This window comes from Trematosphaeria pertusa (assembly GCF_010094035.1).
Source record: "Trematosphaeria pertusa strain CBS 122368 unplaced genomic scaffold BU26scaffold_4, whole genome shotgun sequence".
Classification (NCBI taxonomy): domain Eukaryota; kingdom Fungi; phylum Ascomycota; class Dothideomycetes; order Pleosporales; family Trematosphaeriaceae; genus Trematosphaeria; species Trematosphaeria pertusa.
In genome coordinates this window covers 1,760,940-1,778,347 of record NW_022987215.1, presented here as the reverse complement: position 1 = coordinate 1,778,347, position 17,408 = coordinate 1,760,940, and the positions used below count along the sequence as shown (strand labels likewise).

Below are 17,408 nucleotides of genomic sequence, written 5' to 3'. Positions count from 1 at the left end.
GGAGGGTTTCATGCGATTAAATAACACGGCGCCTGTGCCAGATGCGCCCTTTGTCAGCACGGCATCCCGGCTGCATGCCGTCGACGGGACGGCCTGAGGGCGTGCGAGCCACCACCACAGGGACTCGAGTGCAACGCTGCTTTGAGAGAGTTCGCAATTTCTAGCAGACTGCTATCTAGACACCTGCTTGTCTGGGTGAAAGTGCAGCCGGAGTCGCGCATAGAAAGTATAATTAGCATGGAATGGGCTGGGGGCCCGTGATTGGCCAGCGAAAACCCAAGCCTTCTCCACCTCGCCATCACACCTCACTACCACCGCGCCCACTCCTCGCATTCATCCCAAAGCAGCCTCATCGTCGACATAGATACTCCCGTCCGACCCTGCTGCCGCCGACGCTCGCCAGCGCGACACCCTCGCAGCCCCCCAGTGCGCTGCCTCGCGGCCCGTACGACTCGAGCGCTGCCCTGCTCGCCACACGCTCTTGCCGTGGCCTGCTGGGACACCCCTAACGCATAGCAAACATCCTCATCTCCCCCCCGACCAGCCATCTCGAACCCCCTTTCGCCGCGCCCCGGCGATATTGGCTCTGCCTCGACCGCGCCCGTCTCTTCACGCCTCGCCAGCCAGCCGGACTTCTTTCACCCTCGCGCGAGCCGAGTTGTGCGTTCGCGTTTGCCCGTCTCAAACAGCGCCCTTTGGCAGCAGCACGCGGCCCCGCCGACCCACGCCGTACGAAAGGACTGGCCCGGCCGCCCTTCTCTGCGAGCGTCTGCCGTTTGCTCGTCGATTCGCATCTGGCAAACCTGCTTGCCTCCCACCACATGCAACACTAGCGGCTGTCGTCACCCCACGGCACCCACTGTTTCCGTCCACGACAGCACCGGACCGATCCAAACATGCGTGAAGTCAACTTCAGCATCCCCAATGCCAACAAGGCGTCGGTCGGCATCACCACCGCCCTCTACGACCGCCGCGCCCTCGACTGCACGTCCACGCTCCCGCTCATCAACTCGCTCAACCACCTCGCATACCTCACAACCTCCTCCGCGCGCATACGGGACATTCTGACCGTCGATGGCGGCATCGAGCGCCTGATATGCATTCTCAAGGAGGGCAGGAGCAAGGATATGATGGACATGTGGAAGTGGAACCTCGCCTTTCAGTGCATTTTCAACATTGGCGTGCGTGGTTCCGAGAACGTCAGGACGCGGGTGGTCGAGGCCGACATGGTGCCTGTCATCGCGACCATACTGGACAACTACATCAAGGTGGTCGACAAGTGTCGGGAGAGGGCCGAAGCAGAACTGCGGAGAAATGCACGGCTTGGCACATCGAGCCGCCATCACTCTTCGCGCTCCGGCGAGATGGCGTCCAGCTCAGGACACAGGGCTGAACGCACACGACGCGCAGTGCCGCCTCCCATCGAGATCCCCCAAACCTTCGTCCAGGCGCCGCTGGAGTCGCAGGCAGGGGACACGACTCCTACCCCCGCTTTCGCCATGAGCTCTCCGCCTGAGCGCACCTCCTTCCCACGCGGCCGCCCTTCCCACCACCATCACCACCGCAGCCATGAGAGCAGAGGCCAATTGTTCGGAGCCGTTGGCACTAATACACGCAACATCGGCCAGCCGCTAGCCACTGCACTACCGGCAATGGAGCCAACCGACACCTTTGCATTGAGGCCCGTGCGAGATGCAGATCGGCTTCCCTCCATGCTTCCCGCCTTGCAGGGGGAGATCACCTCCCAACCCGAGTCTCCCACTACCCCGAGTGCTCCACAAGCGCGGCAGAGCAGCCCACGGGCAGCGATTGGCCGACCACGACGTCGACCCTCCATCCGACACCAGCTATCCATGTCGGGCGAATCCGACCTTGATGCGCAGCAAGACGACATGTCTGCGGAAGCACCCACAACGGCTGGACCCGCTGTGAATGAGCCGATCGTGGGCATTCAGAACAACGATATTAATATGTCAGACATCGTCGATAATGCAGAGATGCTCGACGCCGGAGCGTCTCCCGTACCCATAACAGCGCCCTCGGAGACGACTGACGAGAGCCACGAGACGTTCAACATTACGCACCGCCCCGCTTTGGACGGGAGCTTAATCAACCCTGCTAATCCCCAGACTGCTGGCCCCATCGGTGGCTTCTCTCCCGTTCAGCCAGCCATGAATGTCGTTAATGCCAACCCTCCTCCCCCGTGGTATCCTCGCTACAACCAGGATCGCAATGCTACCGCTGGTGTTCTCGCCGCCATGCCCCGAGACGAGGACGTCCTCATGTCGCTTCAGCTGCTTGCATACGTCTCCAAATACTGCAATCTACGATCCTACTTCCAGAAATCGCATCTCGTACCGAAGCTGAAGATTGGTAACGATCTGCAGCTGCTAGATGGAGAAGCCGCCAGCCCAACACCAATGGCGGAGGATGAGGAGGAGCTTGAGGAGTACGAGCTACCGGACGATTTCAACATTTTCCCTCTCGTCGAGAAGTTCACGGTACGGCATCACACTTCCGACATGCAGTACTGGGCAAGCGTCGTCATGCGGAACTTGTGCCGGAAAGACGACTCTCGAGGAGGTATCCGACAGTGCGCGTACTATCAGTGCGGGAAATGGGAAGAGTACACGCGACAGTTCGCCAAGTGCCGCCGCTGTCGACGCACAAAGTACTGCAGTAAAGAGTGCCAGAAAAGCGCTTGGGTATATCATCGGCACTGGTGCGTGGCAGCAAACTAGAGGCGGACCTCTCTTAATCCCTTTTCACGCATCATCATTGGGTTGCACGTTTTATCTATGCCCGCATATTGCAAGGCGCTCGGCTGCTCATATTTTCGAACTCTCATACTTAATGAAGCGACACGACACCGGATACCATCCCGTACCATACATTCAGACTGCTCAAAGCTTTTTCTGGAATCGGAAATCTATGCAGGAGTTGGAGAGGAGTGTATAAGGTCTTTTTGGTCTTGAATCAACTCAGGAGGAGCGGTCGATCCCACCTTCTTGGTGCTACCTTATTATATCATATTTCTAGGTCGAGTATTGTTAGTGGTGGGAGCAGGCCGCTTAGCAAGTAGGATGCTCAACGTTCAAATGGAATGGTTTCGGACCTTGGTCAAGTGGTTCCTTGTTCAGACCGTAGCTCTCAGCTGGCCGCATGGCCGATTTGCGTCTTTGTTTGGCGAGTCTTCCTTTGTGTTTCTCCAACGGCTGCTGAAGCCCTAGTCTCCCTTCTCCTTATTGTCTATTGATCCGTCAAGAAGAGCCGAGGGGCTTGACGCCCTCTCTCTTTCCCTTGGAAACTTCTCCTAGCGTTTGGTCTGTCAGATGAGATACGCACATTTACACAGAGACGATTCAGTATGTCATCATTTGACGTTTATGGGCGGCGCTCTTGTGGATAATCATCGCATTGCATAGCTTAGCATTAGCAAAGGGATCATGGTTAATTCAAATCACTGCTCATGTGCCTTGATTTCTTAGCATATCGGTATTAACATCGTTGATCTTAGAATCGGCCATGGGGCATGAATTTCGCTATTTGCGCATTGAAGTGTATATTGCGGGCGGGCGGAGGATTATTGCTGAGGTTTCATCCTGGGGCTGGGCGAGGCTGACAGGAGGGGATATCATACACGTGCTGCAGGCCTGGGATGTGCACTGGGCGGCTCTCTTACGCGCGCCTGATGAAACAATTTGTGGGATGGATATGATATGGCAATTCGGTGGAGTTTCGAGGTCAGCGTGATGGTGGAGGCTACGTCAGATGTCAAAAATAGGCGCCATGTTAGCTGCAGGGGTACCAAGCCATGCTTCTGTGGTTCGCACATCAGGTGCCCGCATCGTGACCAGGTACAGCCGCTTTCTTCGCTGGACTGCCGAAGCAACCTCCTGGCCATATTCCGTGTTTCGGTGGCTACAGTACCTAGACATGTACATCTCGGGGTGGTCAGATATCGACGCGTAATAGCGGTGCACCGCCCAGGTACGACAAGCCCGCTCCAGCCAACATTACAACCCCGAACCAACTTGGAAGACGGGTGTCGCTCACCACCCGCGACAGGACAAACGCCTCGAATGCCCTGCGACAATGTCCCAAGAGGGAGAGCCTCCGAGCGGAGGTATTCGCAGACGGCAGTCCCATCACGACGATGAGGATCTCGGCTTGCCGGCGCAAGGCTCTGGCTCTGCCACCGATACCGTGGCCTCGCCGTACAGCATAGAACTCCCACAGCGCTCCGCTACAGACCCCGACGCCGCACCCGCCTCTCAATCCTCGGCACTGGAAGGCTTTTCGAGACCGTCGATATCGCGTTTATCCTCAGACGCATCGCCGCGAGTCCGCTTCTCCACCGATATCGAACCACATGGCGCGGCACAGAAGTCGAGGCCGGAGACGGCAGGAGGCTCAATTGATGGAATTGCGCTGGCGGGGAAGGGCGTGGGCTCGAAGAAGCGCCCTGGTACCCCGGACCTCACTATCGATACCCGTGAGCTTTCTGCTGGAGGCTCGTCGGCGCCAATTCAGGAAACCGTTGCTTCACCTTCACGACTGTCCCCGCTTTCACCGCGTAGTACAGGGAGAGCTTCTCCACTGTCGCCGACGAATCGATCCCGCGGATACTCGCTACGCAGCGCGCTTTTCAGGAAGAACGTTCACGACCAGGCGCAGTCGCCGGGATCCTACATCGAGTTGGAGGAGAGCCCAGCCTCTTCAAGGCGCCAGGCACAAATGGATGGTTCAGGCGACGATGATGCAATTGACAAAGCTGGCGATGCAACCGTTACAATCTCTCCGGCCCAAAGGGATTATGCCTCCAAGACGAAGCTGGGGAAGGGAGCCATTGCGCTTCCAAACTACGACACATGGCTCCAAACGAAGGAGAAGAGGTCCGGGTATTTGCACCGCGCTCGCGCTTTTGGTGTCCGCGCAAAGAAGTTCGTTCTCCGGATCAAGGACATTCCACCAAGCAAAGATGGGCGACACATCGACTTGGATCCTTCGAGGAGAGAAGCCCTCACTGATGAGCGAACCAAGCAGCCATACATTACCAACTGGATAAGGTCCACCCGTTACTCCGCCTGGAATTTCGTACCTCGCCAGCTGATCGCCCAGTTCTCGAAACTAGCCAACTTCTACTTCCTCTGCATTTCCATCCTTCAACTGATACCCGGTCTTAGTACGACAGGAACATTCACGACCATTGTCCCGTTGATGTTTTTCGTGGCTCTTTCGATAGCCAAGGAAGGCTATGATGATCTGCGAAGGTACCGGCTCGACAAGGCTGAGAACAACAGGGAAGCCAAAGTACTGCGGGCCAACAAGACTCCTCGTGACTACCTTAGCGAGGACAGCCGAAGCTCGCCATCGATTGGAGAACTCAACTGGGAAGCGATCAAGTGGCAGGACATCCATGTGGGTGATATCATCAAGCTTGAACGAAACGACGCAGCGCCAGCGGATCTTGCCCTCCTGCACACCAGCGGAGACAATCATGTTGCCTATGTAGAGACCATGGCACTGGACGGTGAAACGAACCTCAAGAGCAAGCAGACAACGGCATCGCTTTCGAATGCTATCGACAGCCAGGAGGATATCCTAGGTTGCGCCGCCCACTTCGTTGTCGAAGACCCCAATCAAGACTTGTACAACTTCGAAGGGCGGGTCACGGTAGATGGCAAGACTGCCCCGCTGACTCTCAATGAGATCATCTTCCGTGGCAGCATCCTGAGGAATACTCCTGATGCTGTTGGCCTGGTGATCTACTCGGGTGAAGAATGCCGCATCCGAATGAATGCGAACAAGAACCCCCGCATCAAGGCTCCGGCACTCCAGTTCCTTGTCAACCGTATCGTTGTTCTTATTGTGGTCTTCGTCCTCGCTCTAGCCATCTTCAACACGGTAGCCTACAGGATCTGGCGCGGCAAGGAGGATGACCTTTTCTACCTATCCGGACAGTCTGTTCCCTTCTTCCCAAACCTGACGTCGTTCATTATCATGTTTAATACCATGATCCCTCTATCGCTGTACGTCAGCTTGGAAATCGTCAAACTTGCCCAGATGTTCTTCCTCCATGCCGATGTCGACATGTACGATCCGGTCTCGGATACTCCTTGCGAACCTAGGACATCGACTATTAATGAGGAGCTAGGACAGATCAGCTATATCTTCTCAGACAAGACCGGGACCCTTACCGACAATTCAATGAAGTTCCGTAAGATGAGCGTAGGAGGAGCATCGTGGCTTCATAACGCTGATTTGCAGGACCAGCAGAAGAAGAAGCTCATACATAAGAAGAGGAAGAAGGGGAAACAGCCTGTTAGAAAGAGCGTACGGTCCGCGAAAGACATCGCATCCCCCATCGAACCTACCACGCCCGCCCTTGAAGCCGGCGAGCAAGCCGAAGGTGCGGCAGACAATACACAGGAATCGAAATGGAAATCTACAGCGAAACCTAGCAAATCCCAACGCGAGCTGCTTACTTGGGACATGCTTCGATATATTCAACGAAGGCCGCAGACACCATTTTCGAAGAAAGCGCGTATGTTCCTTCTGTCACTCGCGCTTTGTCACACAGTCCTTCCAGAAATACAAGAAGACGGCAAGACGCATTTCATGGCTTCTTCTCCGGACGAACTGGCACTCGTTCAAGCTGCGCAGGATATGGGCTTTCTTGTGATCAACCGCGACGTACACACCATTACGCTGAAGATCAACCCTTCAGGAACGGGCGTTGAGCCTGTTCAGGAGACGTACGAGGTCTTGGACGTGATTGAATTCTCCAGCAAGCGGAAGAGGATGTCGATCGTTGTCCGCTTCCCCGATGGCCGAATATGCATTATGTGCAAGGGAGCGGACTCCATTGTCATGGAGCGTCTTAAGCTTGCTACTCTAGCCAACAAGAAACAGGTAGAGATAGAACGGCGCGCAAGTAAGAGAAAGAGCATAGAAGCGCAGCAAGCTATTGCGCGAATGAGCGAGCAGCTGGAGCGGAAGAGTAGTATTGGTGGACGGAAGAGCCTCACATTGAGCCAAGCAGCCCGCGCTAGCCTTAGCATGGGAAGGCCTTCATTGGGTAGAGTCAGCATTGGTGGGCTCGCACGACGTAGTACTGGCGGTCCTTCGCTCCCAGCAGTGCGAGATGAGGTAGACCAATGGCTGCGAGAACGGGAGAACGACTTCGAAATACAGTCTATCGACGAGAACAGTCCGATGCAGACGCCGCGGCAATCGGGCTTGGACCGATTTTCCATGGCCTTTTCCGAAGCCAGAAGCTCGATGCAGATGGAGGAGATGGACGAAATGGTCGATGAAAATGTTGCTGCTGATGAGTCCGCAGTCATTGAGCGTTGTCTTCAGCACATCAATGACTTTGCCACCGAAGGATTGCGCACCCTGCTCTACGGCTATCGCTTCCTTGACGAGGACGAGTACTCGATATGGAAGAAGGGCTATCTCGATGCCACCACAAGTCTCGTTGACCGCGCACGCCTGATTGAGGAAGCGGGAGATATGATCGAGCAAGATCTGGAGCTTTGTGCCGCGACCGCCATTGAAGACAAATTGCAGAAAGGTGTTCCGGAAGCCATCGACAAGCTTCGCAGAGCCAAGATCAAGATGTGGATGCTTACGGGCGACAAGCGAGAGACGGCCATCAACATCGGCTATTCGTGTCGTTTAATCAAGGATTATTCCCAGGTCACCGTGCTCGATCATGAGACTGGAGAGGTGGAGCAGAGCATCGGCGCCGCAGTTCTAGCCATCAATCGCGGCACTGTGGCGCATTCCGTCGTTGTCGTTGACGGGCAAACGCTAGCCCAGATCAACGAGGTCGAACCCCTGAAAGTTCTCTTCTTCGATCTGGCGATTCTTGCCGACTCGGTCATCTGCTGTCGTGCTTCGCCGTCTCAGAAAGCAGGGCTTGTCAAGAGCATCCGCAAGCGAGTGAAGAAGAGCATCACGCTGGCTATTGGAGATGGCGCCAACGACATCGCCATGATTCAAGAGGCCCACGTGGGCATTGGTATTACGGGCAAAGAAGGCCTCCAGGCAGCCAGAACGAGCGATTACTCCATTGCACAGTTTAGGTTCCTCACGAAACTCCTGCTTGTACATGGTCGGTGGAATTACGTTCGGACGTGCAAGTATACCGTCGGCACGTTCTGGAAGGAAATGGTATGTTAACCCGCTCCAGCTTGGAGGAATGCCTTACTAATTAGAATATTAGTTATTCTATCTCACCCAGGCTCTTTATCAGCGCTCTGTAGGCTACACCGGAACCTCACTCTACGAATCGTGGTCCCTCTCCATGTTTAACACTCTCTTCACGTCGCTTCCCGTCATCTTCATGGGTATATTCGAAAGGGATCTCGCTGCATCTACCCTACTTGCAGCCCCAGAACTCTACACTAAAGGGCAGCGCAATGGCGGCTTCAACGTTAAGGTCTACCTTGGCTGGATGTTCATGGCGAGCTCAGAAGCCATGGTCGTTTATTTCTGCATGCTGGGTCTATATGGCCAAGCGCTGTTTACGGAGGATAATTCCATCTTCGCGCTGGGCAGCATTACTTTTACGGCTTGCGTGGTGCTCATCAACTTGAAGATGCAGTACGTATTCCTTCTGACCGTAAAAGATTCCGGGAACTGCAGTTACTGATGGTGCACCAGATTCATCGAAACGCACTCGAAAACTCTCACCAACGTCATCGCCCTCGTCCTCTCCATCGGCGGCTGGTTCCTCTGGAACATCATCCTCGCCGCTACCTACAACCCAGCCAGCAAAATCTATTACGTGCGCGACGCCTTCTTTGGCAGCTACGGCCGCTCGCCCACCTGGTGGCTCTGCCTCATCCTCATCCTCTCGTCCGCCCTCGTCTTCGAATTCGGCGTCTCCTCGCTCCGCGCGGCCTTCTTCACTACCGAGGAAGACGTCTTTCAGGCGCTGGAGAAGAATCCAGCGGTTAAAAGGCGGTTCGAGGAGGCAGCGGCCGAGGAGTTGCAGCAGGGTTGGGATCGCAAGACGAATAAGGAGAGAGATGGGGAGGAGAGGGTTAGGAAGGTGGTGAAGGAGCTCGAGAGGAAGGAGGAGGAGAGGAGAGAAGAGGTGGTGAGGGAGCTGTTGAGGAACAGAGTTGACGGTGTGGAGTGGGACGCGGATGTACAGCGCAGGGCGAGCGCGCTGGGGTTGGAGGGTGAGGAGGTGGATCGAATTTTATCAAGGGGATATGGGCGGGTTAGGGGGGATGAGATGGGCCGGACGTGATGTCTTTACGCATGAGCTGATGATTGGTTGATTGATTGATTGATGGCATGGCGTTTTGGGTGCATTGCATCGTTTCTGATACCACGGCATGAAGGCACGCATTTATGTATGTTTTTGTACGTTCACATGGAATATGTTCATATACCAACCACCAAGGCTAAATTGACGTGCCCTCGTTTCTTTTACATACATGCGCACTCTCCCCCCTAAACCCCGCTCCCCACCTCCTGCTCTACATAACCAGCACAAGACAAGACAGAAGGGCACTCACGCGGGAATTCCTCTTATCGCTTTGTTCGTTTATTTGTTTGGCATTCATTCATTCATTGCGTTCGTTACATTCGTTTACCTTACTCCTGATCCGATGTATGTATAAAGATAACAAACTCCTTGTGTATCCCGATCGGAACCCCTCCTACCAAAGAAACCTATTGCCTCCCTTCCCTTCCCTTCCCTCCGCAGCGGAAAAGAAAAAGAAGGAAACGGCAAAATGAAGTTAAGGAAAAAAGCCCGAAAGAGATACCAACGCCCCGTCACTCACACCCCTTGTTATTCTTCGCCGCGCTCAAAAGCCCCTCCACCACAGCCTTATGCCTATCGTGCTCCTTCTTTGCACGCTCCACGTCCTCCTCCTCGCCCTGGAGAGCGCGCTGGATCGCGCCCTCCATCTCTGCAGCTGTCTTCTGCAGCTGGTCGCGCTCGGCTTCAACGCACGAGAGCGACTTCTGCAGCTGGTCACGCTCTGCTTCGAGACAGGCAACCGTCTGCTTCAGCTGGTCGCGCTCCGCTTCGACGCACGCGGCGCGCTGCAGCGCCTCCTCCATCGCGGCAACGGCGTTTTTCAGCTGATCGCGCTCCGCTTCCAGGCACGCGGCGCGCGTTTGCGCATCGTGGAGAGACGACTGCAAACGCTCGATGGCGCAGTTGGCTTTGTCGAGGTCGGCTTGGGCTTGTGCGAGGTCGGAGGTTGCTTTGGCGTTTGCGTCGCGGAGAGCGGCGAGCTCGGCGTTCTTGTCGGCGAGGGCGCAGTCGGCGTCTTTGAGGGCGGCGTCGAGCTCGCTGATGCGCTGTTTAGCGGCGGCGAGCTCGGCGGTGAGCTTGTCGATGGCGCCTTTGGCTTCTTCGAGGCTGCACTGGGTGTTGACGAGCTGGGTGTCCGTGGCGGCGAGGCGAGTCTCGAGCTCGGTGATGCGCGTCTTGGTGCACTCGAGCTCGGTGCGGAGGCGCACCAGGTCTCCGGTGAGGGACTCGATGGTCTTGTCTTTGGCGTCGAGGGCGATGTTTGCGTTCGCGAGCTGCGTCTGGCACGCCGCCAGTTCGTTCTTCGCGGCGTCCTTTGCCGCGCGCTCCACGTCGAACTCTGCGCGTAGGCACTCCAGCTCCTTGTGGTCGAGCCCGTGCAGCTCGTGCTCTTCCACCCAGCGCGCGTGTTCTTCGAGAAGCGCCTTGTCGACCTTGCCCAACTTGTTGCTGAGCTCAGTGATGTTCCTCCTTGCGCGTTCGAGATCGGCACTGAGTCGGCAGTTCTTGTCGCGAAGACGCTTCTCTTCAGCAGCCTCTTTGATGGCCTTGGCTTTCATGTCCTTGATGGTCTGGTCGCGCGCTGCCACCTCTGCTTTGGCGGTCGCCAGCTCGCACTTCGCGGCCTTGGTTTCGGCCTGCGAGGCCTGAAGGGCGTCGCGCGTCTTGTCCAGCTCGACGGAGGTGGCCTCGATAACCTTGCGAAGTTTCTCGATCTCTTCATTGTGCTTCTTCTCATCTATTTCTTTTTGCTACTTGCAGTATCAGCTAGAGCTCTCGAAAGGGGACAGTAAGGGAAATTGGTGCAGACTTACCTTCTTTTCTGCTGCAGCGACTTGTGCAATACGGTCGACGAAAGCATCGGTCCAGGCAATGACATCTTCAAGCTTCTCTGGGAAAGGCAGAGCGTCGGTGACACGGCGCACGTTGCGCTCCACGGTGGGATACTCGCACTCGTACTCCCTCGAAGCCTTGAGTGGCGGATCGGGACGAGGAACTGGGCTTACGGTGAACAGGTCTGGGCCGTCCTCAGCCTCCACCTCCTTGACAATCTTCATGGGTTTTCTGGCCTTGTGTTCGCGCTGCCAGTCTTTCGGGACCGGCATGCTGCACCAGGTAGCTGTGTCGTCGTCATAATCGCCCTCAACCGCTTGAACTACGGGTTGAACGTTGGCTTTGTTGGGAGTGATGACTAGGTCCACCTTGATGGGTACTCCCGTAGCCATGATAATTGACAGCGTGGTAAAGATGAAGTGTAATGAAGTGAGAAGTGCAGAGGACAATTTGCGACCTTCAAATAGCTAGAGAAGAAGTGCTTCGAGAAGCTAAAGCCGGTTGAGAGTGAATCGCAATCGCGTGAGGATCCCGACTATTTATGTTTTCTCGTGAGCTCCTGCTTCGATGATAGATTCTGAACGGCTGAACCTCTGTCGAGAGCCTGGCCCACAGCGGCAGTGCTGTGGAAAGCGCCATGGCTGGATTTCTGCGTTAGGGTATCATGTTCAGCACAGAGTCTGAAGCCATGGCTGCAGAGTTCGAGATATCGTGCGCGGGAAACATTGTTGTGATAGGTAGCAGAGAGAACGATTAGAGCAGCGGAAAGAGGAGACGATTGTTTGCGCTGCGCGCAGCTATCCACTTCTGTCTCAGATCAACGTCCCGTAGCTCTAGACTACAGTATTAGCTGCAAATATAAGCTGCCAGCTCTGAGGCTGGAAGGATCATCGATATCTTCAGTTCCAATGGAGGTCCTGTGGCGGTGACATGGCGTTGTAGAAGTCGATGTGGATGGCCAAGCACTCGCTTGACCTGGTGGGTCCGGACCGTCACCCGCCTCCAGTCTTGGTCTGGCCCACTGTCAGCCCCGCTAGCCACAACTCCAACGTGCAGCAGCTGAACGGTTCTCATCGAGGAAGAGAATGCTACAGTGGGAATTCATTTCAGTCCGCGGAGGCTAAGGATGCAACAAAGGTCCGATTCAGCAAGCCGCCAGAGTTCGTGGCTCAGTCTGGGGACAGCACAGTAGAGCCTCGAAGGCAATGGACTCCTCAAGGCGCGGGATTCCTGCAAGCTAATCTCAGCTTCGCCCTGGAACCATTCACCGCAAGGGCCATTGCGTCTCCTTTCCCATCTTTTCGAGATCTGCGTTGAGGGCGGATGGGCGTCTCATCGTCCAATACACCTCAAGCTCCGGCGGAGGATCCGAGGGTGACAGTTTGTGAATCGGCGTGGGAGGGATTGATGGCGGTGCACTAGTGTCGCCCCATACATCCTCAACGTCGGGCGGCGATACAGTACTGGCGACGCTACAGAGCTGCTGCGAACGTACCGGAGAAAGCGTGCTGATGCTCGCCGCCGTGCTATCCAGACGCTCTCGTTGTGCGCGCAAAGGTGGAGTGTTTTTGTATGAGCGCGGCCAGCGAGACAGCGAGAGGCCGCTGCTGAAGTGTCGGACCCGGTTCGGTGTTGTGGATGAGACGAGGGAGCTGAGGAAGGGCAGGTTCGCGAAGAGGATTGTAAGGGTGGATTCGGCAACGTACCAAATCAGATAGACCGAAGAGGCGGGCCGGGCGAGAACGTAATATCGAGCGAGTATCCCGGACACCAGTACGAAGAGGCCGAGAAGAAGAAGCACGCCCAGAAGAAATCTTCGAGGCGTTGGGATAGAAGGGAGAGGCAGGACAAGGATACTCAGTGTCGTAGCAATGCTGAGGGTGAGTGTGAGGATGGAGTGGTCGCGGTAGCTTGTGCACTTCGCTGTAGGAAGATCAGCGTGCATTTTCAAATGGAATCTCACCGGGATATACCGTTTGTTGGCGCTACAGCCCAGTAGTCTGTTACCGGGAGACACCAGAGCGGCAAGAGAATCAGGATTGCCAGATACGAAAGAAAGCAGAAGGCTGACGCGCATGCAAGGATTTGACGCTTCCTTCTACTGGTAGACCTGGGGTTTTCATGAGTTAGAAGCATGGAAATATCAATGCCACGGAATGAGAGCATACAATATGCGTCGATAGAGGATCAAAAGGCAAGTTTTTACCAGCCAGCTCGTCGTTACTTGCAGTTCTTCGAGCGCAAATCGCATCTTCAAGGCTGCAGTAGTGCCGAGCACTGTGGGCTCTATATTGGAGATAGCTCCATTCGCGCAGAAGACGGTGCCCGTGAATGGGATCTGTGTAATCTTTTAGTCACGTGACCAGAGACCGCACTGCCCTAACGGCATCCGGAACTGCGGTTGGGTTTGGGACACACACTAGGACAAGGACCATCATCCAGTCGTCCAGTTGAAGGCCAGCGAACGATCCCAGAGTGATGGCACGAGAGATTCTATGCTCCGTCAGCGGCATGCCATGAAGTGCCGTATAGGTAGCCGAACGAACGTTCGCGAAAGTATTAAACAGGCTCCTAGCGCATAAAGAGTCCACGATCCTACAGCCAGAGCGGTAGCAGAGGTCGACATGAGGAAGACAGGAAGTATAGAGAATGATAAAGACTGGAGGAGACCCGGGAAAATGTATGTGAAATCGCTCATGAAGACTCCTCAACGTGTCAAATAGATGCGTACCTCAATGAAAGAGAGACAAAACTGACACATGGCACGAAAACGGTATCGTATTCCCCTCCTGCAGTGTTGCTGTGTCTAAGAAAAAAGCATTTTTGGCAAGCCCAGCGGCGTCCGACCCCGACGCGATGTGCGCGCATGAATGGCTTGGGCGGACCTGCGGGCCACGCTTGAAACGGTATAGACAGCATGTGGATCATATTGGCGGATACATGCTGGCGGTGCGTGTTAAAAGACAGTATGCTTTGGTTTGTTGGGAAGAGCCATGGAGATGCTTGTGCGGAAAGATTTTGGCCGAGGTTGGAGGGGTCGGGCAGCACGAAAAAAAGCCACCACGACAACACCACGCGTCATCCTGATTGGACCTGACCAGCCGTCTCCATGAGCCCGGAGACCCGTTCCTGTCCCTGATCGGCGGGACAAGCGAGCTGGGGGCTGATCCGTCTCAGGGACAGCTCGTGCTGCCGTGCTCGACGGCGTGGGATGGTCGATGTCGTCGTGGGGTCTCCGGATTGCGATTCCTACCTCAGAGCACGGCATTCTCTCTGTATATGAGGATACTGGAACCGTCTTACCTATTGCAAGAGTTAGTCGCGGTCACAGCCGTTGGAGAGTAGAAAAGAAAAGATCTAGCCTGATGGTCAGTACCTTCGTATTTGGTCTCACCGCATCCCCACAACGAACGCTAGGCATCCCAGCCATCCGGAACTACCCATGCCATCACTAGCATGCACGCCAAGAGCGCGATAAGATCTCTCCGCATCTCTGATGGGCCCAATCTCACATCAATTTCAGGGCAGCCAGCCACTTCGCCCCCCCTGGACCATAACCCACCAGAGGTATGGCATTGCCTCAAGGAACCCCTTCCTCCTTCTCAACTACCAACTTCGACTATCTTATCGTCGGCGGTGGGACAGCCGCTCTCGTCATTGCCGCCCGCCTGAGCGCCATTCCAGCCATCACGGTAGGCGTGTTAGAGGCGGGCCCGAAATCTTTCGCGGACCCATTCATCACGGTGCCTGGGCGCTTTGGCGAGGCGCTAGGCGGGCACTATGATTGGAAATTCGAGACGGTCCCTCAGCCGGGCTTGAACGGGAGGAAGCTGCCGTGGCCGCGCGGGAAGGTCCTTGGAGGCACGAGCGCCGTAAACTTCATGACTTGGACGAGGGGTAATCGGGAAGACTACGATGCTTGGGAGGCGCTGGGCAATGCGGGTTGGGGGTGGGATGGCACGTTGTAAGTTGCCGTCCCGATCTCCGAACTTGCATGCTGCATTCACCCTGCAATCGGTCCCGCGTAGCCTGCGATCTGCCACCGTGTTTCAGTCCAGTCTGCATCTCTTCAGTTCATCTCAGCTCGCTTAGAGTCTTGCAGATCGACGCAGAGGGATCGCCATTAAGAATGGGAATTATAACGCCCATGCTGACCGATCACTGACCTATCAATAGGCCCTTTTTCAAGAGAACCGAGACTCTGCACCAATCAAGCGTCGAGCACCAGCTCCGACACCAATCACACTTCGCAGCTGAGCACCACGGCACGGATGGCCCCATCGCTACCGTTTACTCAACAGAATATTCCGTCCCGCACCAGCACTGGCACTCCACGCTAGAGACGCTGGGCCTGGAGACGAACAGAAGCCACTTCTCCGGGTCAAATATTGGCGCGTTCACCACGCTGACCAGCGTTGATCCTACGGCACGGACGCGTGTCTCGTCGGCAACGGCATACTATCTGCCGAATGCCGCACGGCACAACTTGCACGTGCTCGCGGAGGCCACAGTGCAGAGAATTGAGATAGAGCAAAGAGATGGCGAGCGGGTCGCTACGGGCGTAGCATACGCCTGTGGGGATGAGACGTATGTTGCGAAGGCTTCTTGTGAAGTCATCGTCTGCGCTGGGAGCGTCCAATCACCACAACTCCTCGAATTATCGGGCATAGGCAGCCCTGAGATCTTGGAGGCAGCCGGCATTCCTGTCAAAGTCGCCAATCTCAACGTCGGCGAGAACCTGCAAGATCACATGAGTCCGTGGTCTCTCTACACAGTCATATCATAACAAGTTCTAATTGAGAGCAGTGACTGCCATGATATACGAACTCGACCCAACACTGACCGGCCCCGATGAAATCCGCGCCTCCCCCGCCCTGGCAAAAGCCGCGCAAGAAACATACGACAGCTCCCAATCAGGCCCATACACAATGCTACCCTGCGCCCTCAGCTACGCGTCACTGCCCCAAGTCATACCAGCTGCTACTCTTGATTCCATCCTCTCCCATCTGCCTTCCCCCCAAACTCCGCGCGACCGTATCCTCGCAAAGCAATTCTCGTCCGCAAAACGCGGCCAAATAGAATACCTCTTCGACATCGGCAACTGGTCGCCGTACTTCAAGCCCGAACAAGGCAAAGTCTACGGCACCATGCTCATGATGCTGCAACTCCCGCTCTCAAAAGGCAGTATCCACATCTCCTCGCCCTCCATCCACGACAAACCGACCATCGACCCGAAGTACTTCGCCGGCCCCGGCGGAGAGCTAGACTTCGCCATCATGGCGCCGACGCAGCGCTTCGCGGACAAAATATGCCGCACTGCGCCACTATCCAGCATCATCCAGCGCCGGGTCTTTCCGCCGGAAGAAGCCCCAGAAGAAGACTTTGCGTCCTGGGTCCGCGATACTGCGGTTACGGATTGGCATCCTATCGGGACGTGTGCGATGGGCGGGCATGGGGGGATTGAGACGGGGGTCGTGGATGAGAGGTTGAGAGTATATGGGGTGAAGGGGCTGAGGGTTGCGGATGCGAGTATCATGCCGCTGCATATTTGTTCGCACCCGCAAGCTACGGTATATGCGATAGGGGAGAAGGCTGCGGATTTGATATTGGAGGATCGGGGATTATGACGGGCGGGTATGGTCATGGGAAGAGATCATGTGCGTATATGCTGCTTCAGGACTTATTTTAGACAGTGACGGTCGATTATCGAGTGCCAGTTCGGCGGCATGTTTACATTATAAGGAGGGAAGGATCGAGCCTATTCATAAGGGGTCCGTGCAGTTGTCAGAGAGCCGGACGTACACTGCCGCGTTCATCTTCCTCCTCGTCCGTCGCTTACGACTGATTGATTGATTGATTTTTCTCGTTTTAAGTCACCAACCTGTAGAGGTTATGCTAACTACGCCTACGCACAAAAGAACTCAAAAGACGCTAATATTAAGAGAAGAGAACAAGGTATTACAGAACCACGGCGAGGGCATAAGTCGACAGATGCCGGAGTCTTTTGACAGCGGCATCCACAACATCTCCATCTCATCTCGAGCAAGATAGGTACTACCCCGCGCAGCGCCTTCCTTCACAGTTTTGGCACTCGCCACTCACCTGCGGCCTCGCCCACATAAAAAGTTCTCTCACCCGAATTTATTATTACTATATATATTATTTAAAAGTACACTCCCATCACTAACAACAGGTACTACGGCAAAATCGGAGAGTTGTGCGAGGCTACGCTTAGCGTAGTTAGATGTACCGGTCCATCTTTGACAATTAGGTCCCTCAAACAACT

At 55.4% G+C, this 17,408-nt stretch overlaps 5 protein-coding genes across 5 annotated transcripts; 3 read left to right on the top strand and 2 right to left on the bottom strand.

Annotated features, from left to right (window-relative positions):
* Nucleotides 1–10: 10 nt before the first annotated feature.
* BU26DRAFT_529460 (uncharacterized protein) lies at nucleotides 11–2,741 on the top strand (the record flags this gene model as incomplete). The annotated part of the gene is made up of 3 exons (XM_033830900.1): nucleotides 11–52; nucleotides 365–664; nucleotides 879–2,741. The coding sequence occupies 3 exons, from the start codon at nucleotides 11–13 to the stop codon at nucleotides 2,739–2,741; spliced, it is 2,205 nt and encodes a 734-aa protein (XP_033687316.1).
* A 1,996-nt stretch (nucleotides 2,742–4,737) lies between these two features.
* BU26DRAFT_421734 (phospholipid-translocating P-type ATPase) lies at nucleotides 4,738–9,268 on the top strand (the record flags this gene model as incomplete). The annotated part of the gene is made up of 3 exons (XM_033823425.1): nucleotides 4,738–8,181; nucleotides 8,234–8,613; nucleotides 8,674–9,268. 3 exons carry the CDS (start codon nucleotides 4,738–4,740, stop codon nucleotides 9,266–9,268), a joined length of 4,419 nt encoding a protein of 1,472 aa, XP_033687315.1.
* A 446-nt stretch (nucleotides 9,269–9,714) lies between these two features.
* BU26DRAFT_255169 (uncharacterized protein) lies at nucleotides 9,715–11,741 on the bottom strand. The gene is made up of 2 exons (XM_033821187.1): nucleotides 11,104–11,741; nucleotides 9,715–11,040 (listed from the first exon to the last, which is right to left on the bottom strand). Exons 1-2 carry the CDS (start codon nucleotides 11,512–11,514, stop codon nucleotides 9,802–9,804), a joined length of 1,650 nt encoding a protein of 549 aa, XP_033687314.1. The 5' UTR covers nucleotides 11,515–11,741; the 3' UTR covers nucleotides 9,715–9,801.
* A 645-nt stretch (nucleotides 11,742–12,386) lies between these two features.
* On the bottom strand, nucleotides 12,387–13,748 carry BU26DRAFT_562056 (uncharacterized protein; the record flags this gene model as incomplete). The annotated part of the gene is made up of 5 exons (XM_033832985.1): nucleotides 12,387–13,045; nucleotides 13,096–13,232; nucleotides 13,291–13,460; nucleotides 13,543–13,615; nucleotides 13,669–13,748. The coding sequence occupies 5 exons, from the start codon at nucleotides 13,746–13,748 to the stop codon at nucleotides 12,387–12,389; spliced, it is 1,119 nt and encodes a 372-aa protein (XP_033687313.1).
* A 463-nt stretch (nucleotides 13,749–14,211) lies between these two features.
* BU26DRAFT_516974 (GMC oxidoreductase) lies at nucleotides 14,212–16,891 on the top strand. Its single transcript, XM_033828458.1, has 4 exons — nucleotides 14,212–14,490; nucleotides 14,646–15,086; nucleotides 15,299–15,876; nucleotides 15,929–16,891. Exons 2-4 carry the CDS (start codon nucleotides 14,692–14,694, stop codon nucleotides 16,747–16,749), a joined length of 1,794 nt encoding a protein of 597 aa, XP_033687312.1. The 5' UTR covers nucleotides 14,212–14,490; nucleotides 14,646–14,691; the 3' UTR covers nucleotides 16,750–16,891.
* The last annotated feature ends 517 nt before the right edge of the window (nucleotides 16,892–17,408 follow it).